This window comes from Carassius auratus, chromosome 22 (genome assembly GCF_003368295.1).
Source record: "Carassius auratus strain Wakin chromosome 22, ASM336829v1, whole genome shotgun sequence".
Taxonomy (NCBI): Eukaryota; Metazoa; Chordata; class Actinopteri; order Cypriniformes; family Cyprinidae; genus Carassius; species Carassius auratus.
In genome coordinates this window covers 31111942-31136558 of record NC_039264.1, presented here as the reverse complement: position 1 = coordinate 31136558, position 24617 = coordinate 31111942, and the positions used below count along the sequence as shown (strand labels likewise).

The 24617-nt window shown below is 36.8% G+C and overlaps 1 protein-coding gene across 1 annotated transcript in view; it reads right to left on the bottom strand.

Annotated features, from left to right (window-relative positions):
• Positions 1 to 24617, bottom strand: part of LOC113040362 (uncharacterized) — an 88829-nt gene that overhangs the window by 55909 nt on the left and 8303 nt on the right. The window contains exon 2 of the mRNA XM_026198715.1: positions 3832 to 3902. Coding sequence (XP_026054500.1) covers positions 3832 to 3847 — 16 coding nt within the window. The 5' untranslated portion in view covers positions 3848 to 3902. The remainder of the gene's footprint in view (positions 1 to 3831; positions 3903 to 24617) is intronic.

Below are 24617 nucleotides of genomic sequence, written 5' to 3'. Positions count from 1 at the left end.
GCTTGCTTCTGTAGTGCTTGGCCCTGTAATTGCTACTTGCAACTATATTTAGTCATTTTAAAAATAAAACAATGTAAGCTTGAAAATTAGCAATATGAGAATTTTGTGGAATTACAGTTTATACATTTTACAGTTCCACCTGCAAGCAGCACAATAACATTATCATGTAGCCTAAACATTAGTAATCTTTCACTGGCGCACACACAGTAGTAGAGAAAGACCTTGAGTCTAGCCTAACAATCTTTAACCCAGTTGTAGAAGAGGAAAAAACTTTGAGCAGAGGGGAAAATAGAACATCAGTTACAGTCATGTCCCATTTGCACCTGCTGGTAGATTTTGTAACTACACATTTTGACAGCAACTCCACTGGGAGTTTGATTGACAGGCGATCTGACCAATCATAATTCAGAATCTGCCATTTTTGTCAAACAAACCAGACAGGAGTAGATTCAGTCAACCTGAACTTGAAAAATTGTGTATATTTCCATCTTTCCACAATTGAGCCGTTACAGCAATCTTTCCCAACACATTAAAGATGTTTACATTTAGATTTATTCATTTAGCAGACGCTTTTATCCAAAGCAATCTAAAATCGGATATACGTCAAACGATTCATCTTAAAAAAGATAAATAGGCACAGGAAGTGCTCATAATACCAAGCTTCAGGCATTGTTCAAATTGTACAAGCTAGACAGGAGAATAAGTAAAGAGAAGCACAGGTGTTTATTGTTTTAATTTATTTAATTTATTTTTTTAGGATGAAGTTAGATGGTGACAAAAGGGATGAGTTTTCAAATGTCGCTAACAAATTTACAGGGAAGCAGCAATCTGGATAGGATTGGGAAGATCACCCCACCAGCCAGGAACGGTGAATGAGAATGTTCTGGAATGTGTATTTGTGCCTCTCTGTGATGGCACCACAAGGTGTTGCTCACTAGTAGATCTCAGACTTCTGGAGGGAATGTAGATTAGTATCAGTAATAGTGAATGAAGCCACAAAATGGTATACTGTATATTGTTAATATTTCTTAAAATGACAAACTTTGAAAGCAGAGACTTTGTTTCATACCCAGAGTAACCTGCTCTGTACAGTTCGGTATGTGCTATGTTTATGGAAACACTATACTTTTGTAATAAATAAAAAAGAAGAAGAATATTCTATCCAACTACAAGCAACAGCACAAATAAATACAAAAGAGTAAAGATACAAACAACAAACAGTGATTTTCAGTGGTTTTTTTTTTTAGGCAGGTCTTGCATAAGTTTTTAGGTACACAAATTGAATAAAGTAATCAAATGTAAAACAGCATTGCATTTTGCACTGTATAAATTAAACATTCTTTATCAAAGTTATAAAAGCTTTTTAATCAAGAGCAGTGAGTGATTTCTTTGTTGTCGCTGTTTGATTAATATAAAGAACTTTAAGAGAATGCACTGATACAGCAGGCCTACTGTACGTTCAGCCGGCTATGTCTGCTATAGGATACTTACCAAAACGAGCATTTTGACATAATTTTTGTGTGAATTTGTCCATTTAAAAAAATTATTCAGAGTAGTGCTGGGTGGTAAACCGGTTCATACCGAAAACCGGTGTATATTTTAGAGTTTTTCCGATTCCGATAATAGTATCGGAAATATCACCGATACCACAGCAAATTCTGGCTTCGGCTAGTACATCAACCAATATACCGATCCGATACCATTTTCTTAAACAAGACCTAGTTATGACCGCTAGCTTTGCCTAACCGCTGCATGGTTCCTTCTTCGCTGCTCAGAATGCATTGCAATCTACATCTCTGTGGGTGACGGGCGCAGATGCGTGGGAGCTCGCTGTTTTGTAGTCTCTGCAGTGTGTCACTATATGAGAACATGAACGCATAAACCATCAATTCATGAGAATTTACCATTTCATTTGAGAAAACTGTCATATCATACACACAGACATTCAAAGATCTTCATGGCAACCCATCAAATGAAATGTTCAGTTTAACGTGAGTAAATTGACATTATGTTAAGCTACTGTTGTAGCCTACAGTAGATTTAGCTATATCTCTATGTAGCAATAATAATACGTCTCTATTAATAATAATAATTATGCCTAGACGTTTGCTTGTTTTTTACTTGTATGGTGGTAAAGATATTATCTGATTACTATATCATTTCTTTTATATTCCTATACTTATTTGTTGCGGTTTTTTATACAGTTATATTGTAAAACTAAAATACCTTTTTTAGTTTGCGGTGTTAGATTTTTGGCTGCATCTGAAGTTCTTTTTCGCTTAAGAAAATAAATAATATTACTGTCAAATTCATGTCAGATAATAAAAATACTGTAATAAATACAGTAGTTCACCATGTATTTGTTCATGTTTTATTAAGGGATAAGTCTGAAGCACACCATAAAATAATTCTAGCAATTTACAAAGGGGTAGTAGTATATACAGATAAACAACCGGGTATTGGATCAGTACTCGGTATCGGCCGATACCCTGAGCCAAGGTATCTGAATCGGTATTGGGAAGAGAAAAAGGGTATCGGCACATCTCTAGTATATTTTCGTTATGATTTTAATTTTGAATATACTGCCATATCGGTGTATTTAATTACTCAGCGTTTGGAACGAACGTTATGCTGCACCGCGGCCACGCGACACTGTTTCATACGGACCCTTTACAATGTTGCACTTCTAAGCAGCGACTGCGAGGCGTGGTGAGGGTACACACAGCAGTGCTCTGGTGTTACGTTATAACATCTGTTTCACACATAGTCCATCTGGAGTGCGTATTAACGGATTCCAGCTGCACGAAATTGCGGTCCATCAGTGCGTTCAAGGAGCGGTGCGTCGTCTGCAGCAGTGCAACGATTGTTAACATACTGAGTCTATTTTTGCTGTGCTGCAGGCACTGAATTAAAGTGAAAGCGCATTGTTCGCGGGACAAATGGACATGGGTTGACATGGAAACGCATATTATGTGTGAAACAGGCGTTACAGCCAAAAAGAGGAGCCTGGTCTGTTGTTTGGAGGATTTTTGGTTTCCAAAATCCGACGTCGACCAAACATCCATTTTATGCAAGTGCTGTCGGGCTAAAAGGCGGCAACACAAGCAATTAATTCCAGCACCTTAGCCGCAAGCACGTCTTGGAATATCAACCAGCAGAAAATGCATTGTACACCTAAAAAAAAAAAAAAAAACTGTATTATTTTGAAAAAAAAACAAGATATATAGTTTTGGTCAAACTGCCCAGCAATACTTCAGAGAGAGCTTAATATTTGCGCTCGTTCTGAGGCGCGGGTTTGCGTGCTTCTGATTAGCGCATGCACAAATCTTCTCACTGCGCGTGCGAACTTGCGTCCTCTGGCTCTTAAATGTTTAAACTGACAAAGCTTAAATGAGTTTAGTTTAAATACATATTAATGTGTGCTGTTCAGGTCTCATCTGTGCGCGCACACTTTCAGCACCCAGATGATGACGAATAAATGACTGCTCATATTCCAGCATAAATCATTGACATTAAACAAGAGTAAATGGTTTGTGCAGGGTTTTTTTTTTTTTTCATCGCTGTTGTAATGTCTGGTATTCCAGAACGCGCATCCATCAAAAGAAACATATATTAGATGAACCCTGTTTGTTTTAAGTGCTATTTATAGCATACCAGCTTTTTTAGATTTAAATTGAACCGCGGTCCCAGCACATGCCAAACTGAACGAACCGAACAACCGTCTGTTGTGAACCGAACGGTTCGGTTTTTCTTCAGCGAACAATGCCACCCCTAATATATATTATTATTATTAATTATATAATAATAATAAAATAAACTAATTCAGTTCACCTTTTTGTTCCGGCATCTGGTATCTGACGTGCCAACTGCAGCAGTAAAGACAAAGAACAGGAACATATGACCTAAAATAGAAAGGAAAAATAGAAAAAAATAACAATTAATTCAGAAGAAATGACAGCCAGCTCTGTTTGGACCAAGCAGTTGTGTGCATATCAAGTTATTTATTAATTGTCATTCAAATCATTCATGTTTTTATTTCAACTTATTTATGATTGCTTCTGCTACTGCAATGACCAACATTGCCTTTCTGTCATTAATTGGTTATAACTTCCAGGAAATCATCTGGTGTATTACTGTGTGTTTTGTTTGGCTGTCAGTCTGTGAATGTCATTAAAGACAAATGAAAGGTAAGTCTAGATTGTTAGTTACAGTAAAATAAAATACTGAATCCAACACAAAGAGTCAAAACTAGTCCTGTTTCTCCGATTTGACTGTTTATGAAGGATTCAATGTTTGATTACGACATGTTTTGAGTATATCAACTGTGATATTTACAAAAAGCAGAACAGGAATAAACTCTTTCCTTACAAGCTAAACATGCACACACAAAATGGTCTGTTCATCTTACAGATCAAACCACATTTCTAAAGAAAACTAATCACAGGTTTCAGTCTGACTCAGAAGATGAGCTCATAGTGCCACAGTGTGAGATGACAGACATTAATTAACCCTATAGGGATACCTCACACACACACAAAAAATGAATAAATAAATAAATAAAATAAAAAATAATGATAGTAATAATTTACTCAACCTCCAAACCTGCATGAACTTATTTCTTCTTATAAATACTACTATATTTGACTCCCATAGTAAAAAATAAATAAAAAAGAAGTACTACGGAAGCCAATGGCTATCAGCAACTGTTTGGTTACCAACACTTTTGAAAATCTCTTCTTTTGAAAATTTTCATTGTTAAATGATAGAACGAAGAATGTTTTCTAGTATATACTGTAATTCCTCAAATAAAACCGGTAGTCAAATAAACGCCGGGTCTCTTATAGTGGCCGGGGATGTGGTGAACACAGACAAATAAAGGCCGGTCTTAAATAAAGGCGGGGGAAATTTGTGCAGCAGAGCCAAATAATGAATGAACACACCCACTGCTGGAGCGTTTCTCATTCACGAGTCAAGAACCGGTTGCATCGGTTTTCGGATCACCAGTACACTGAACCGAGAACTGTTTGTCGGACGCATCCGATTCGAGAACCGAGGAGCTGATAATACTGCGCATTCGTGATTCAGTGTGAACCAGACTGACACACAGAGCGTCTGAACCGAACTGAACTGATTCTTTTGGTGATTGATTCTGAACTGATTCTGTGCTAATGTTATGATCTCTGTCCACTGGAACGCTATCGCTTTTAATTTAATACGGTTTATTTAAAACAATTACTTATCAAACAGATGGAATTAGAAATAAAGGCCTGCCTCTAATAAAAGCCTGCTTCAAAATAAAAGCGTGTTACCTTCTGCAGTTCAGGTAAATAAAGGCCCCGGCTTTTATTTGAAGAATTGCTGGTAGTCTTAAAAACAGCCAGTCGTGCATTTATTTATATCCACATTTAACTAGTGGTTGATTCCACCCCTAAAGGAGGGTCAACCGCTTTCGTGGGAGGATTCAGAAGATGAACAGCTCAAGTGTTTTAGATCAGACTTTTCACAACTAAAGAAAATGTTTCACATGTTTGTTTTGTTCTGTTTGTGTTGGTGGCATTTAACTGGTAAGTCTTAAAATTATGTTTGTTTTCGTGGCTTAAGTATCAGTAACATTCTTCACAAATGTCATGGGAAATAATGGACATTGATATAGTGAATGTAACTTCAATTACAAGGTTTACAAACACAAAACCTTTTTAAAAATGATTAAAAAATTATGTGGTAGTAATCTGTTTATCTACTGATCTAAATGTCCCATATACAAAATACAGAGGCATTAACAATATCAAGATTGACTTTGTATTTTTTTGTATTCTAATGAAATTTTCATACGTACATTGTGCACTAGACAGCTGAATGTTCTGCTGTTCTGAATGTTTTATAATTCACATTTAGTAACAAACTACAAACCACCAGAGGCCTTAATCAGTGTAAAATCTGTTTGTTCATCAGGTGTGTTTGGTGAATCAGTGTCAGTGATGGAGGGAGATTCTGTTACTTTGAAAACTAATGTTACTGAAGTACAACAAGCTGAAGACATCATTTGGAAATTTGAATCAAACAATTCTTTTATAGCTAAAATTAAAAAATGGCCAAACTTCTCCACATCTGATGTTCCTGACGGGAGATTCAGAGACAGACTGAAGCTGGACAATCAAACTGGATCTCTGACCATCACAAACATCACAACTCAACACGCTGGAGTCTATGAAGTACAGACGAGTGGAGCTAAAAAGTCATTAAAAACATTCAATGTTTCTGTCTACGGTAAGCAGAGATCATATGTGACCTTCAATGCTAAAAATTCTGTCAACTGAGTTTAACTTGTATCTTCTGGTTTTACTGGAACCAGAATATTCATAGAACTACTGAAGTGTTTCCTCATTTTATAGTTTGAACTGACAGAAACTCTCACGGATTGTGAACACGCTACACCAAAAATAAGATTGTTGACTAGATTTACTTAAGTTTTTGGTTATTGTCTCATGTGTTCAGCTCATCTGCCTGTTCCTGTCATCAGCAGTAACTCTTCACAATGTTCTTCATCATCATCTTCATCACAGCAGAATTGTTCACTGTTGTGTTCAGTGGTGAATGTGAGTCATGTGACTCTCTCCTGGTACAAAGGAAACAGTTTATTGTCCAGCATCAGTGTGTCTGATCTCAGCATCAGTCTCTCTCTACCTCTGGAGGTGGAATATCAGGAGAAAAGCAGCTACAGCTGTGTGATCAACAATCCCATCACAAACCAGACCACACATCTGGACATCACTCAACTCTGTCACACATGTTCAGGTATGTCAGCGCTGAAATTAATGTTTTCTCTCAGTTATACAGTGCTGTTGTTTGATAGTGTTTGTTGTAGGTCAGATGGACAGATTCACTCACACTAATGGCTCATTTTGTTCATTACAGATCAGGGCTTACCTTTACTGTACATCGTGCTGATTTCTGCTGCTGCTGGATCTCTGATTATTGTAGCTGCAGTCTTGTGGTGCTGCTTCTGCTGGAAACAAAGGAAAATTGGTCAGAAATGTAAGCAATTAATACTTATGCTGAAATATTACCCTCTTGATTGAAAGCTTGATGTTTTAACATGACTGTGATTACTGTTAATGCAGTCATGATCAACGATATATATCAAACACTGCCTAAACCAGAACCTCAAAAAATGGTAAGATCATTCATGACTGTTGTAAGATGATGTTGCAGTCTGATTAAAGCTTGATGATTGAAGTTTTGTGTGTAAGACAGTGACAGATGTGAATGGTCAGATTTTATCATATTACCTTCTGTAAGGACCAGTTAAAAAAAAAAAAAAAACATGCACAGTTTGCACGTAAATATTAAACATATTGTACATGTTAAATAATTAAACAATGTGCATAAACCTAAATGTATTATCACGCAGTAAAGTGTCTTTTCCTCGGTAACAATAAAATACTATTTTATTAACAAATGATCATTTATCATCTTAATTTGCTCAAAGTACTCACGGTACGTCAGCCTCATTCACTTTAACATTCATTGCATCTTCTCCCTCATTACTTTCAGTTTTCCGCCACACTTGTTTGTGTGTTTCCCGGAAGAAAGTACGTTTATCTCCTAACACCAAAGACTGTATAAAAACAGGTTAAAACGATACACTTCCGTGTTTACTGTGGTCGAGGAGACTAACTAACGAGAATTGTGCGCTCGTCCGCTTTTTATTCACCAAGTTGTCTTTAGTGTCTAAACGATGTTCAGATGTGAATGATCATCCGTACACACTTCAGCTTAGTATTAGAAGAAAATAAGACTCCCGAAGATGCTTGTAAGTGGACGAGGCAACACTTCACACGCGCGCTTGACGGAGTATAAACAAAACGCAGTGGAACGGGGGAAAAAATGGATAACTTTTCTGTACGTTCGCTTACAATATTCACATTTTCAGTTGTACTCTGCAACTAAGACTAAGAATTTTTAACTTTTAGTTCCTTTTTTGCAGCGACGCTTTCTTAGCAGAGCTAGATGACCCCTCTCTCTCTCTCTCTCTCTCTCTCTCTCTCTCTCTCTCTCTCTCTCTGGGTGTAATGGGCGGAGCTTAACCTAGTCCAGCTACAGCTATTGGCTCCAGGCTCTGCGGTCTTATTTTTTGTGGTGTTTATAGACCTACAAATCTATTTATTGTTATGGATACTCCTAGACAATATATGTTGTCCTATAGATAAAAATACTCACATCAAGTAAACGTCAGCGATCATTAATACATAGGCTACAATCAATTAAAATGTTCAAATCCTAAAACCAGATCAAAGAAATTGTTTTGCAGAAACGTTAATAAGGACTTATAAAAGTTGGACTTAAGTTAATATTCATTCTGAAGGAATTTAAGGCAACATTATATTGTATTATATATATATATATATTATATATTAATTTTGATATATATATATATATATATATATATATATATATATATATATATATATATATATATATATATATATATACAGTTTATATATTTTTTTACTGTGTCATCAGCAGGTTTCTAATTGAGTTTGTGTTTTCTTACAGAAATCAACGGAGCCTGTGTATTCAAATATCGGCAGAAATAATCAGCAATGAACAAATATATTTTAGAGCTGATACACGGACCCTTGACTCGTACGTTTTAGTTCACATTTAATCTCTGCCTGGATATTTGTCATCTATCTCTGTTTTGGTATTGCTCTTGTGTCACATTAAAGATTTTAGTGAATTTTTTTGTTTTTGTTTTTGCACATACACTCTCTCGTCATGTCTGAAATGTTGTTATTCTGTTTTAGTTTAATTGTGTGCTTATCATAGCATCAGAAAATCATGTAAATGTTTTATTTTTTTTAGCTAATGAACCATGGAAATGTATAACTTTATTAAAATTGATCTCACCTTTAATGTTGTCCTGCCCCTGTCTACTCCTGATTAAATAAATATATTAAATATTGCATATTCAATATAGGCCTAACAATAATAAAAACTAACTCAATTAAACACAAAATACCTTTTTAAAGATTCTTTTAACACACAGTTTTGTTCTGCGGGTGCAGGTCAGTAGGACAATTTTGACTCATATTTACACCTCTCTCCTGGCATCATTTTTATTTATTATACTGAGTGGCATCATCTGGTGGGTTTCGTATAAAAATAATAATAAAAAAAAAACATCAAGTTGTGTGTAAGTGTGCATGATTACTTCCTGCAGCCAGGGATGTTCACGAGTCTTTAACCTGGGGTCCGAGTCGAGTCTCAGTCATTTAATGGCTCGCTAAAAAGATCCCATTCAGAATCCTCATGTATTGAAATCTTCCTACAAAGCAGTTTTATATGCTATAGACAAAATATATGATGTTTTTTTTTTTGAAAACCAAAGTCACTGCAACTGTTTACCAAGATTTGTAAAGCACTTCATGCTTCCTTCTGCTGAGCAGCTTTTTGAAGATGCTGATTTCATTTTCCCGCAGGATTTGGCACCTGCATACACTGCCAAAAGCACCAAAAGTTGGTTAAATGACCATGGTGTTGGTGTGCTTGACTGGCCAGCAAACTCATAGACCTGAACCCCAGAGAGAATATATGGGTTATTGGAAAGAGGAAAATGAGAATCAAGAGACCAAAAAAAATGCAGATTAGCTGAAAGCCATTGTCAAAGAAACCTGGGCTTCCAGACCACCTCAGCAGTGCCACAAACTGATCACCTCCATGCCACGGCGAATTAAGGCAGTAATTAAAGCAAAAGGAGCCCCTACCAAGTATTGAGTACATGTACAGTAAATGAACATACTTTCCAGTTGTCTTATTTTTGTTGAGATGGTGTTTTTTTGTTGTTGTAGTGGTTGTTAAATGTGAGCCAAAATAATCACAATTGAAAGAACCACAGACTTAAACTACTTCTGTCTGAGTGCATTGAATTTATTTAATACACGAGTTTCACAATTTGAGTTGAATTACTGAAATAAAAAAAAACTTTCCCACGACATTTTATTGAGATGCACATTTGAAGTGACCTCTCATCAGAATTGTCCTAAAACCCAAACATTCTGCTTCTTGATTTAGGATAACTTTGATTAACATTTTTTTTTATACTGACTAATATACTGACTACTATATACAGTATATATATATATATATATATATATATATATATATATATATATATATATATATATATATATATATATATATATATATATATATATATACAGTACACACACAAACACATACAGTATATCCACTTTACATATCTACCCAGACCAGAACAAATCAGTTGTAAAAACTTAAAAAGCTTTTTGGTTTGTTAGGATCTTGCGATCTAAGGGCACACTTGGTCCGAGATATGAAAACATTCTCACCCCACCATGACTGAGACACACCCTTTAGCAGCAGAACAGAATTCTTCTAAAGATTTCAATCTTTCTGTAAATATAAGTGACTGCTGTGAAATTGAAACCATTTTACCAATCACATGGAGGCCTTTAGAACAATATTAGACATGAAGGGGAAAAACAACAGGGTCACAAGATACAACATATGTGGTATAAAGATATTATTTGCGAACTGTCAGTGAAGCTTGCTGGGGGAACATCTGTACTGAACAACTGAACATCTGTACAGATCTTACTAGGATGTGAGGTAGCAATGTGAATGTCATTAAAATACCACATCATCACATTATTTGTTTGCTTGTTTTTACATTTTGAACATATTCTCCTTCAGTCAGTCATTTACTTCATCAGCAGGAACAGTGGTGTGCACAAGGGGGAGCTGGGGGGTGGGCGAGCCCCTGCCCCTTTGAGGTCCGACGCTAAAGTGCCCTCGCGGTCCTGTCTGCCCCCAGTCTGCCCTTTCTGAATGTAGGATATGATGATTTTTTTCTTGGAGGATAAAAATGTCTCCACGATCTGCTTTTGAAGAAATATTGTATTGTGCTGCAGCACACATTCTATCAGCTGCAGTTCTGGAGCCACCGAGACAATATACTGTGATACAAGTTACAGCACATTAACATCAGTGTAAACTCAGCGAGTTTACTCTCACACCACACACATTTACAAAACAACATTTTTTGGCATCTGCTTTAAAGCTGGTTATTTAAATGTTTAATTTGTGTGCTTTTCTGACGTACGGTTTTCCACACATAGCATAGCACGAAAACCAAAAAGCCCATCAAACTGTTCCTGATTACAGAACTAAGTATTTTTTTTTATGCCAATACTGTCAAAACACACAAGGATTATGTATTAACTCAGTTGGATATGTCTAAAATGGAAGTACACAACTGAAAGAAACAGATGCATGTCTATATATCAGATGTGTGCAGCTCTTAAAGGGACAGTAGCCTACATGCTGCCCTGTGAATTAAAGAGATAGTTCACTCTTATATTTTATTTCTGTCATTATTTACTAACTCACATGCTGTCCCAAACCTGTATTAACTTCTTTCTTGTGCTGAACACAAAAGAAGACATTTTGAAGAAACTGTGTAACCAAACAGTTGCTGGTCCACATTGACTTTGATGGTAGAAAAAAAAAAAAAACCCTCTTGAAGTCACTGTGAACCAGCAACTGTTTGGTTTTCCATCTTCTTCAAAATAGAGTTTATGTTTAGCAGAAGAAAAAACTCATTCAGGTTTAAAACAACTTTTGAGTGAGTACACGAGGTATAAAAAACAAAACACTATTTTAATTTTTGGGTGAATTATCAGAATCAGAATGATTCCTTTAACATTAATAATAATAATAACAATAATAATAACAATGTTTAATGTAAAACTCCAAACAAACAGAGAAAAAACACTCAATACTCTTGACTGCAAAACTTTAATACAGTTGCTTTAACAATCAATTTATGTATATATATATATCAATGTATATACTGTTTTATTCTTATATTTGTTAATATATTTTTTAATGCTCCTGCTAAATACGCCTATTGTACCTGAAAATAAAACACTTTATTATATGTGTAGAATATTTGCGTTTGTAATGTGTATCTTTGTTCTCATTTTTTAATAACAAAGAAAACATTTATACAAAGATTTATATATTTACTGATGCAATTTGGACTAAATATCCCCCATACCTTTTCATATTTTGTTACCTTAAAAGGCTTTATAATAGGGAAATTAGTTTTGGCTGGGATGCTCAAAAAGCTTGCAAAATAGACAAAGAATTGTGATAAAATCATGATATATATATATATATATATATATATATATATATATATATATATATATATATATATATATATATATATATATATATATATAAAAGATTTGTTATATTTGTATCATATTGCCCACCACTATAGCTGAGGGGGAGCAAATCTATACAGACTCCAAACCCCTGTCACCGGTCCGTGATTGTGCTCTCGTAATGCCATTTTGCCCCTGCCCCTCGGGAGGTCTGTGAACGCCACTGAGCAGGACCACCTGAAACACAAACCAACAGCTGCTGGGGAACTTTCAGTTAAAAACTACAAGACTTTACTACTGTACATCAACAAACATCCAGGACTCATGACACAATTACTCTGATTTCAGTGTAAAATTATCTTTACTGTCCCTTTAAATGAAAGTATCAAAATAATAAATGATGTAACATCGTTTTTTTAGGCAGCTTCAGCCTCAGATTGATTTAAGGATGTCCTGTGTCCCTCAAAACAATGTCTTTATTATTTAACGATATTCTCCTTATTTATTTATTTTTTTTAAATAAATGGTACAAGTAACTGATGTTTCAGTCACACACACACAGACACACACACACACAAATATTTAAAACAGTGTCTAAAACTGCGTCAAGCTGTAATCTTTTGTGATTTATAACAATACACATTTGAAAATCTGAAGTATTTTTGCACCACATCTAAAATGCTTGAATTGTTGTATTGCCATTTTTTATTTCTATTTACTTTATTTGGGAGTTGTGAACATGGCAGTACATCATTGGTGAATATTTGCTTCTGTGGCAATAAAAATAAAGAACAATAAAGTTTTCATAGTGTACATTTATGTTACACCCTACAATAAGAACATAATTAAAAGAACCATTATCTTCCCACATCATCAGCTGTATGAAATACTTACATGCTGTGGTGCTCTTCTAGATCTCATTGGGCGACAGTAAATCAAACCAGCAATCAGAGCTGTGACTGCAAGCAGAACAACAACTATTCCTGCTACAGCAGCTGAAGACAACCCTGAATCTGAAACAGATAAAGACAGAGAGTTGGCCATGTTCACATGCAACCAAATAATCCATTTGTTATTGGACTGATGGCTCAGTCTGACTGAAAAGCCTTTGTGTAAACACCTTAATCGATCAGATTGAGCTCGATCAGAATTAAATTTAGATCAGATTGAAGGGGGTGGTTATTGTTATTCTAATATGATTGAGAGTGCATGTAAACACTCAATCAGTTTGAACCAGGAAACTGAAAGAACTGCGCATGTGCAATGACAAAGAAATAAAGTAATGATGCATGATGCATGGAAGGAGTGGCTCTTCCTTTTGAATAAAGTGTTGCATAAATGTTTGCCCTCTCATTATCAAACTCTCCTTTCACTGTGGAGCAGGACAACCTTGTTTTAGATACTCATCCACAAGCGATCCATTTTTTATTTTTTTTTCCCTCAAAGAGACAGCATTGAATGACTGAATTATACACTCACCAATGACATTAACATTTAATCTTTTCACTCTGGTGATACTAAAACTGCTGCTGCTCTTGATCTCTAGTTTATAATCTCCAGAGTCTGTGGTTCTGGTGTCTGTGATGGTCAGAGATCCATTCTGATGATCCAGCTCCAGTCTGTGTCTGAATCTCTGGTCATCATCTTTACACTGAACATCTGTACAGGTTTTATTGGGATCACCAGTAATTCGAGCGATGAGAGTGTCATTAAAAAACCATGTCAACACATCATTTGGTTTTCTTCTTTCACCAGAATCTAAAGTGACAGATTCTCCCTCGTTTGTCTTCACTTCATCTCGTTCAGCAGCAGGAACACCTGAAACACAAACCAACAGCTGCTGGAGGATCTTTCTGCTGGAATTAATAACAAACTCCACATGAATGAACTGTGAAGATGAAATAGGCAACAAGCCCTTTCCTGACTTGATATACATACACATATATTAAATATATTAATAACTCACTTTTGACATTAACATTGAGGGCTTTTTCACTGCTGCTGGTACTACTGATGATCTTCAGTCCATATTCTCCAGAGTCTGTGGTTCTGATGTTCATGATGGTCAGAGATCCAGTCTGATGATCCAGCTTCAGTCTGTCTCTGAATCTCTCAGTACCTTCATTACACTGAACACCAGTACAGATAAAACGGAGATCTCCACTGATTTGAGCGATGCGAGTGTCCCTGAAATACCATTTAATATCTTCTTGTTGGTTTGTAGCAACACCAGTGTGTAGAGTGACTGAATCTCCCTCCATCACTGACAACGACAGTTTATCTGATCCAACACCAGATGCAACTGAAGAATATATAAACAATACAACACTGCTACAATATTCTATATTGTCTATATCTATATCATGAAGATTTTGAGTGGAGAAACATTACTAGATTCATAAAAAATGTGTTCAGATGATACAGTGCCATGTTTTCTATATTTATGTGCCATGTATATATATATATATATATATATATATATATATATATATATATATATATATATATATATATATACATACTAGTCCTATAGCCTATTTTTTCCCATGTAGCCTAAATAATATATTTAGGCTTTGCTCCGTTTATGTAAAGTCTATCAACATTTACTGACGGTATGATACGATGTTATGTTTTTATATTACAATTCCGTTGAAAATGATTTAAACTGCATTTCAGCTGTTACGTTCCTTTTTTATCATTAACACATTACACAATTTATGTTTCTCTGGCAGGCGCTGTTGTCACCTTAACCTCAATCTGACGCTGGGTCATTCCTGGTATGCATTAACATTTGGCTTCACAAGTGTTGAAATAAAAAGGTACATGATTTTTATGTTTTTTTGTTTAGTTTTTTTGCATTCTACCAAAATAGTGACATGTTTTGGTCAAATTGTTTGGAGTTCAAGGTCTTTACAGGGGATCTGTATCTGGGGCTCTAGTTGCCCTGGTCTCCGCTGTCTTTCAGGGCAGTAGAGGTCCTTTCTAGGTGCTGATCCACCAACTTGTCTGGATACGTACTGGATCCGGGTGACTGCAGTGACCCTCTGATCTGGATACAGACTGGATCTGGTGGCTACGGTGACCTCGGAATAAGAAAGAAACAGACAAATATTAGCGTAGATGCCATTCTTCTAATGATGTAGCAAGTCCATCGGGTGTTATGGGAAATGTTCCCGTTTCCGGTTTACCTAATTAATGCAGCCTAAAAATACTTTTGAAACGTATTAGTGTGTTATGTGTGAGACAGGTTAAAGAGATGGGTCTTTAATCTAGATTTAAACTGCAAGAGTGTGTTAAATATTTTAAATCTATACAATGTTTAATAGGGAGCCAGTGCAGTGTTGACAGAACCGGGCTAATATCGTCATACTTCCTGGTTCTAGTAAGAAATCTTGCTGCTGCATTTTGGGGTAACTGGAGTGGCAGAATAAACACCCAATAAAGCATTACAATAATCTAACCTTTTGGTCATACACGCATGGATTAACATTTCTGCATTTGACATTGAGATCATAGACCATAATTTAGATAATTTAGAAAAAAAGCAAATGCTAAAAACATGGCTTTTTAAGGAGAGATTGCTATCAAATAGCACACGTAGCTTCCAAACTGATGACGAAGAATTGACAGAGCAGCCATCATGTCATATGCCGCTATTCCACCGAAAACACCTGGAACATTTGTACCAGGAACTTTTTCCCCCAGGAACTTTTTTTACACCAGACCTGGTGCTTTCTGCGTTTCCACCGCGGTCTGAAATCCTGTGAAGATAAGGCAAATAGTCTGGTGAAGTAGGTCTGTGCGCGTTTCTCAATACAAAGTATGCTGATTTATGACTTGCATCCTCGGTAGTTCATACTTTGCGCATTCGTCTCAGGAGTGTGATGTCCGTGATGACAGAAATCCAGTAATTCTGCAAACAGCAGCGTATTTGATAACATCAGTCATCTCGCCTTGGCTACTGCAATTTTTTGTATATTTACAATTAAAAAAGAAAATTTGATATCAAAACATAATAAAAAAAAATTTCATTTAAACATAATAATAGCTGCAGAAATGTACTTAGTTTAGGGAAATGTGTATATATACAGCCATTACAATGAAAAAGAATATTATATCAATTTGTCTTTTTTTATTTTCATTTAAACGTAAATTGAATACAGACCAAAGATTACCAGTTAGATTTACCCCGTACAAATTATATTTTATGTTTAACCACTAAAGAGACATCAGCACCATCGGCACATATCGGAAGGACTAGCCGAGGTGAGACTGCTCTCGGCGTATAAATGATCACCGAGCCCCCGCTGTTTGCGTGGAGCTCACCGTCTCTGAAATCGGAGAGAAACATTTTTAAATAGGCACTGTCTTTATAAATAAACCACAGATTTGAGTTTTAAACAACTACATTCTCGCCTGAAATACTTTTAAAATTACATTTCATGACACAATAACAGTAATATTTTGAAAATGATCCGAATAAATGGTGGTTGAGATCACAATGCTGCGTGAACTCAACCAATCAGCTTGTTTAGCACCCAAGCCCCGCCCTCGAAAGTTCTGGAACTTTATAAAAGTACCACCTCGCCAGCAGGGACTTTTTGGGTGGCATTTTTTTACACGGAACTTTACGTAGTTCCTGGTTCCTGCGGTGGAAAAACACCTAGTACCAAGCCAAAGTCCCTAGTTCATGGGTAAAGTTCCTGCGGTGGAAACGCAGGTCCTAAAATTATATAATTCCTATAATTTTAGGTTCTATAATTAACACCTCTGTTTTTTTTTCAGAATTTAGCAGCAAGAAATTACTTTTCATCCAGTTTTTTATATTGACTTTGCATTCTGTTAGTTTTTCTAATTAGTATGTTTCACTGGGCCGCAAAGAAATATAGAGCTGAGTATCATCAGCATAACAGTTAAAGCTATCACCATGTTTCCTGATGATATCTCCCAAGGGTAACATGTAAAGCGTGAAGAATAATGGCCCTAGTACTGAGCCTTGAGGTATATATATATATATATATATATATATATATATATATATATATATACTCCTCCCATATATATATATATATATATATGGGAGGAGTTCGGTGAGGCCATGGAGAAAGACTATCGGTTGGCCTCGAAGAGATTCTGGCAAACTGTTCGACGCCTCAGGAGGGGGAAGCAGTGCCCTACTAACACTGTTTACAGTAGAGATGGGCATCTGTTGACCTCAACTGGGGATATCGTCGGGCAGATTCAGGAGGAACAGTGTGGTTTTCGTCCCGGTCGTGGAACACTGGACAAGCTCTATACCCTTTCCAGGGTGCTGGAGGGTTCATGGGAGTTTGCCCAACCAGTCCACATGTGTTTTGTGGACTTGGAGAAGACATTCGACCGAGTTCCTCGCGACATCCTGTGGAGGGTGCTCCGGGAGTATGGGGTCGGCGGCTCCCTACTTAGGGCTGTTCGGTCCCTGTACGACCGGAGCAAGAGCTTGGTTCGCATTGCCGGCAGTAAGTCAGACCTGTTCCGGGTGCATGTTGGACTCCGGCAGGGCTGCCCTTTGTCACCGGTTCTGTTCATAAGTTTTATGGACAGAATTTCTAGGCGCAGCCAAGGGCCGGAGAGTGTCCAGTTTGGGGACCATACGATTTCGTCGCTGCTTTTTGCGGATGATGTTGTCGTGTTGGCCTCCTCAGACCAGGACCTTCAGCGTGCACTGGGACGGTTTGCAGCCGCGTGTGAATCGGCTGGGATGAGAATCAGCACCTCCAAGTCCGAGGCCATGGTTCTCAGTCGGAAAAGGGTGGATTGCCCACTTCAGGTTGGTGGAGAGTTCCTGCCTCAAGTGGAGGAGTTCAGGTATCTTGGGGTCTTGTTCACGAGTGAGGGAAGGATGGAACGTGAGATTGACAGACGGATCGGTGCAGCTTCTGCAGTAATGCGGTCGCTGTACCGGTCTGTCGTGGTGAAGAAGGAGCTGAGCTGTAAGGCAAAGCTCTCGATTTACCGGTCAATCTACATTCCTACTCTCACCTATGGTCATGAACTGTGGGTCATGACCGAAAGGACAAGATCCCGGATACAGGCGGCCGAAATGAGCTTTCTCCGTCGGGTGGCTGGGCGCTCCCTTAGAGATAGGGTGAGAAGCTCGGTCACTCGGGAGGAGCTCAGAGTAGAGCCGTTGCTCCTCCACATCGAGAGGAGCCACCTGAGGTGGCTCGGGCATCTATTTCGGATGCCTCCTGGACGCCTTCCCAGGGAGGTGTTCCAGGCATGTCTCACCGGGAGGAGGCCCCGGGGAAGACCTAGGACACGCTGGAGGGACTATGTCTCCCGGCTGGCCTGGGAACGCCTCAGGGTCCCCCCGGAAGAGCTGGAAGAAGTGGCTAGGGAGAGGGAAGTCTGGGCGTCTCTGCTTAGACTGTTGCCCCCGCGACCCGGCCCCGGATAAGCGGAAGATGATGGATGGATGTATGAATATATATATATATATATATATATATATATATATATATATATATATATGATTCGCCATCATTCGTCATATGTATGATGTTATAAATCACTTGGTTTTTTATTATGATGATAATTATGATGGAAAAAATTAATGCTGTGTTAATTGTATTAAATATTTTAATTAGTGGTGGGCCGTTATCGGCGTTAACGTGCTGCGTTTACGCGAGACTCTTATCGGGCGATAAAAAAAATATCGCCGTTAATCTATTCTCAAAGTTGGGTTGAGATCTGGGTCTATACTAAGCAAACTATGATGACTTTCACCTTGATATTTTATATAACCGACTGGTTGAGGCCAGCCTAAAAAGATGCTCAGGACAGTTGACGGGCCACTGCTGCGCATCGTCACGAAAGCTTATCTTTTTCACATTTTTTTAAGCCTTACCGCTTGTCGATTTAAACATTAAAGCATCCAAACACAAGACGCGGAAAAGCTGAACAGAGTAGCGCGTGCTGTGTAGGTGCGCACGAGAGAGAGAGCTGCGTATCACGGACAGCGACACTGAACCGAGCTCTCTTCTGCGAAGTTCTCCTCATAAGTCCCTCCTGCATCTGAACGAACAAATGCAAATCGCAGTTTGAACAAACAAAAAGATGTGAAAGAGCACAATTCAGTACTCGCGATGTTCTGGTGTTCAGGGCTCACGCAGAGAAAGGCGTCTCGAGACGCTAAAAATAAGCGTTTTCAAGTGTTTTGATTTTTGGTCTAGTGCCGACAAATACATATGAAATATGTCAAAATATCCACCTTGAAAATGATGCTGGAAAAAACTGTCAGTTATTTCTTAAGTGAAAGTAAACAGTTGAGGAAAAAAATGGGATGTGTATTATATTGGATGCGTTCACCATCTCTTAAAGTGACCGCGCCTAATTTAGCCACTGGCTGCTGTAATGTTAATCCAAGAAAATGAAAGAAAATCACTCACTGCTCTTGACTACTTTGTAGTTTTAACAGTCAAACCAAAAATTATTCAGACACCAGATATATTTTTATAGCAAAACTGTAATAATGTGATAAATGTTGAAGGTGTCTGAATAAATGTAGGTTTGATTGTATATTTCATTTTAACATTGAAGACTATCCAGTGCTTTTTTACATTTAATTATTTAGTTTCTGTACCTTGACACCTACAAACTTGAAAAAAACTTAAACATTGTGTAAATATCACAAATAAATAAAAATAAACAAACATACAAATTAAACAATTTCAAACTGCTGCTGACCCCAGCTACGGCCCTGCTCACAACTGTTTCACACATACTCCATCTGCAGTGCGTATGCAGTCCGTGTGCGTTACGTATGTGGTGCAGCATGGACTCGATGTTCTTTCACACAGGATGCGTCCTGGAACGCAACTGGAATCCGTTAACATGGGTGCGTAACATGGGTGCATGGCTGCACTGCAAACGGAGTATGTGTGAAACAGGCGTACGGTTGTTTGCACCTTGTGCAATGTGGAATTTTTTTCAAGCAGTTTGTGATGCATTTTGGAAACAGGAGATGTATATTTCTAATGCACCACCTAGCTTGATAAACCCCTTCTCAAAGACATACTGTTTGTCAATTTTATTTGGGTAACACACATATTCTGAATACCATCGGCAGAATTCGAATGAGCCATTTTAATCTAGATTAATTTCAAGATCACAGTGAGATTAATCTAGATTAAAAAAATTAATCTATGCCCACCTCTAATTTTAATATTTCCCCACTCAGCCTAGTGGATGGTTACTTTTTTTTAAAATATAATTTCAAATATCAGTCTTCAATGTTTTATTTGAAAAATATCAAAACATTATTTATTCATTTTTAACTGCAGGTTAAAGTATTCAATGTCCCAACGAGCTGCATTAAACAGTGTGTAAAAACATCTAAGTAGCACTTCTGATACAGCTTCTGTTTTCTCTGCATTGCAAAGATCAATTTTGTTGATACTGATTGCATTTGCTTGGTAACAGTCTAAATGCAAGTTTTTTACCTAAAACATGAAGTACAGTTTTAGAAAAAAAATGGCGTAAAGGTAAAAAAAAAAAAAAGAATAATTAAAAAGAGAAATAAGATATCAGCACAATAACACACTCAATTCAAGTCAAGTCACCCTTATTTATATAGCGCTTTAAACAAAATACATTGCGTCAAAGCAACTGAACAACATTCATTAGGAAAACAGTGTGTCAATAATGCAATATGATAGTTAAAGGCAGTTCATCATTGAATTCAGGTATGTCATCTCTGTTCAGTTTAAATAGTGTCTGTGCATTTATTTGTAATCAAGTCAATGATATCGCTGTAGATGAAGTGACCCCAACTAAGCAAGCCAGAGGCGACAGCGGCAAGGAACCGAAACTCCATCCGTGACAGAATGGAGAAAAAAACCTTGGGAGAACAAAATATTGTCTAATTATTGTTATCGTTAAAATCCCAGAAATCACAGAGATATAATCCTGTGTCATTATTGCAAACCCTTATTTATTTTTTTCTCTTTATTTTGATGGGCCAAACCCCAAGAATTACTGTGGCCTCATCTGGCCACCCCTATTAACATTTTATGGGGGCGTCACTGCTTGGTGGAAATGAATTTGCACTGAGGATAGAATAAAATTGTATGCATATATCAATAAAAAAAAATGTGTTTAAAATACAAAATAGTATTTATAATGTTTATTATCTCTGTTTAAGTGATAAAGAAGACCTAAATATACAATTTAAACCATATCTTATAAATATGTGACTCATTTTACAGGAATGAGTAAATAAATCATTGAGACATAAAGTCACTGTAACAGGAATGACCCCACAACAGATTAATACGGTCACAGAAGTCGGGAGAGGGAGAGGGTTATGTTACAATAAATGTCTTACCGTGGTCGAGTAAAAACAACATCCCTGCAAGCGAATTACAGAGAAGCCTCATTTTTAAACAATTTTCTCCGCGGTAAATGAATACAGATTCTGAATTATAAACCGGTCTGTTCTTCAGCTATAATAGCGACGCAATTTCACAGGTAGTTAAAAGGAAAAGCAACAGTCCAAGAACTGCCAAGAACGAGTGAATTTCAGTCCGCGCTAACTGCGTACTGCCATGACTCATCTGTTGTGAACCACCGCGTGGTCAAGCCAGCCGAGATTGAAATGTTCGTTTAGACGCCCAGGATTGAGACATAATGTAACAAGAGGACTTTTCTCGATTTCTTTTTTGCACTTCTGCTATAATATGCGTGGTATTTATTTTTCTACCATTCAATTCATGGCAGGATTCGAAGAAAAAGAGAAATAGGAAATTATTCGATTTAGATGGCTACAAAGACCCCATGTTAAAAAAAAGAAAGAAAGAAAAAATACTAATATTAATAATAATGGTCAGTTTTTATATGGGACGTCCCATACCTCATATGAAACCCCTTTACATCAGCGTTTTCTAATGCCACATTATAACAATTTACAGATCTATAAAGACCCCATTTCTAATTAGTAGAAATAGCTAATGGTTAGCTCTTATAAGGGACGTCCCATATGCACACCTCATATCAAACAATTTCACTGCAGCATTTTTGAGTCATATGTGTCATATCTAAAAAATGCAAAGGTAAATGAGGTGTGCATAAACTATGGGACGTCCTGTATCAGAACTGACCATTGCTTTTTTTTTCTTACTTATTAGAAATGGGGTCTTTAAAGCCCTCTAAAGCACCCAATTTAAGCAATGGTCAGTTCCGATATGGGACGTCCCATAGTATATTCACACCTCATATGAAATCATTTTACTGAAGCATTTTTGAGATATAGGATCATATGGCACTTACTAATAAGAAGATCAAAACAAAGCTCAGTTTCTATACTGGACATCCCATACTATATGCAAACCTCATATGAAACCATTTTACTCATGTATTTTTTTTTGATATTACATATACTTTAGAGGAATATAAAGTAACCGTTTCTTAGAAAAAGCTCATGGTTAGTTCTGTATGCCAAAATCATCAGTATTAAAACAATAAAAAACCTAAAATATTTCAGTTGGTGTGAAATGAATAAAAAATATATGAAAGTTTAATTTTTATCATTACATTATGGAAAATAATTAACTTTTATCACAATATGCTATTTTTTTAGAAGGACCTGTATATGGCACTTTAGAGAGCTATAAACACCCCATTACTAATAAGTAGGGGGAAAAAAAGTCAGTTTTTATACTGGATGTCCCATACTATATGCACCTCACATGAAACCTTTTTACTTCAGACCATGCTGATAAAAAGTTATGGATTTTGTGTTGATAGACTTTTTTTTTTTAATTAATATAGAAAATAGCAATGAAAATAGCAATGAATTTGAGGAATGATGCCAAAAGGACACTTGAGGCTGTCTCTCTGTAATGCTTTGGCATACTGACACCAAATGTTTGGTGAGACGTTGTAAACACACAGAACACACCACATTGATTTGATAACAGCGCCACCTATTGGTCAAACGTGATAAGACAATAAATAATGTTAGGTTTGTTGTTAGGCTTTTTACTTAAATCATACATGGCTTCAATTACTCATTTGTGCAGTTGGTCTGATGCTTGCTTCTGTAGTGCTCGGCCCTGTAATTGCTGCTTGCAGCTATATTTAATTAAGTTATTTTAAAAATAAAAATAAATGGGGGAAATGAGTAATGTGAGAGTCTTGTGGAATAACAAAAACATTAGTAATCTTTCTCCGACACACACAGTAGTAGAGAAAGACCTTGAGTCTGGGCTAACAATCTAGAAGAGGAAAAAGAGTGGGACAAACATAATATCAGTTACAGGGAGTAACCTCAGAGTGCAGTCTGGTTGATGGGACAGGGCGACACTTCAGGATGTAGGGACATGTTTTTATTAGTTGTTACAGCTACTGTACATAGCTGTTCAGATATGCAATTGAAGTGATTGTGCACAAGTATACTGTATTGGTTAGCACTGTGGATCATTTCCTATAACTATCAGTTAACATCAAGCTCAAAGACATTTAAAAACATTTCAGCTTAACTCACTTTCAGACAGCAGAGTTTTTGAAATAACTTCTGTTTGTGATCGAATGTGGGTTCTGTTCACCATATAAGACAGACTTACCGTATTTATATTCGATGCAAAAGATCTCCCCGTGGATCATACCGGCTGTTGTCAGACTCATTGTACATACAAATATCTAACTGGATTATTACAATTAATGGCAAAATGAATGTGTGGGAATGTAAACCGTTATTTCCTACGGACACGCTACAGCAAAAGATATAAATAATTGGCTTAAAACAATTTTTTTTTCGGTGTGAAAATACTAACATGCCTAATACTTCTGCACAGTACTGTATATATTAGTATTTTATTAATAGTTTTATAAAAGAGTATGAAGTTGTGACAACAATCTATAAGATTTGTATAAAAAACAAAGTTATTCTGTAGTCAGTGTTTATATAATGTTTAATAACAAGTATAAATAAACCTGTGTTTTTGTTCCACAGGTTCCCCCGGAAACCCTTTCTGAAATCCTCAGTGAAGTTATTTTGTCAACAGTTTCTATGGTATGTGGGATGTGGTCACTCAAGAAAAAAAAGAAAAAGAAAAAAAAAAGCAGCACACTTTGCCTGGCTAGACAGTAAGATTTTTCCCCAGTTTAATGCACCTTCTCCAATTTAATTTTGTAGTACGAAGCTGTTAAACTTTATTTTTTTTATGTATCTTTCCTGTATTGTCTTTACACTATAAGGTGTTGCCAACTGGAAGAATTTCACTCCCGTCTAGCGGAACATTTTCAGACGGATTTACAGCATCAGAGAATGTTTGCAGTGCAGAGCCCTCTTCAAGTCAAACACACCAGTGTACGGGAAGAGGCCAGAGTGGTGAACTTCTGGGCTTTTGCTCAAACGTTTCCACA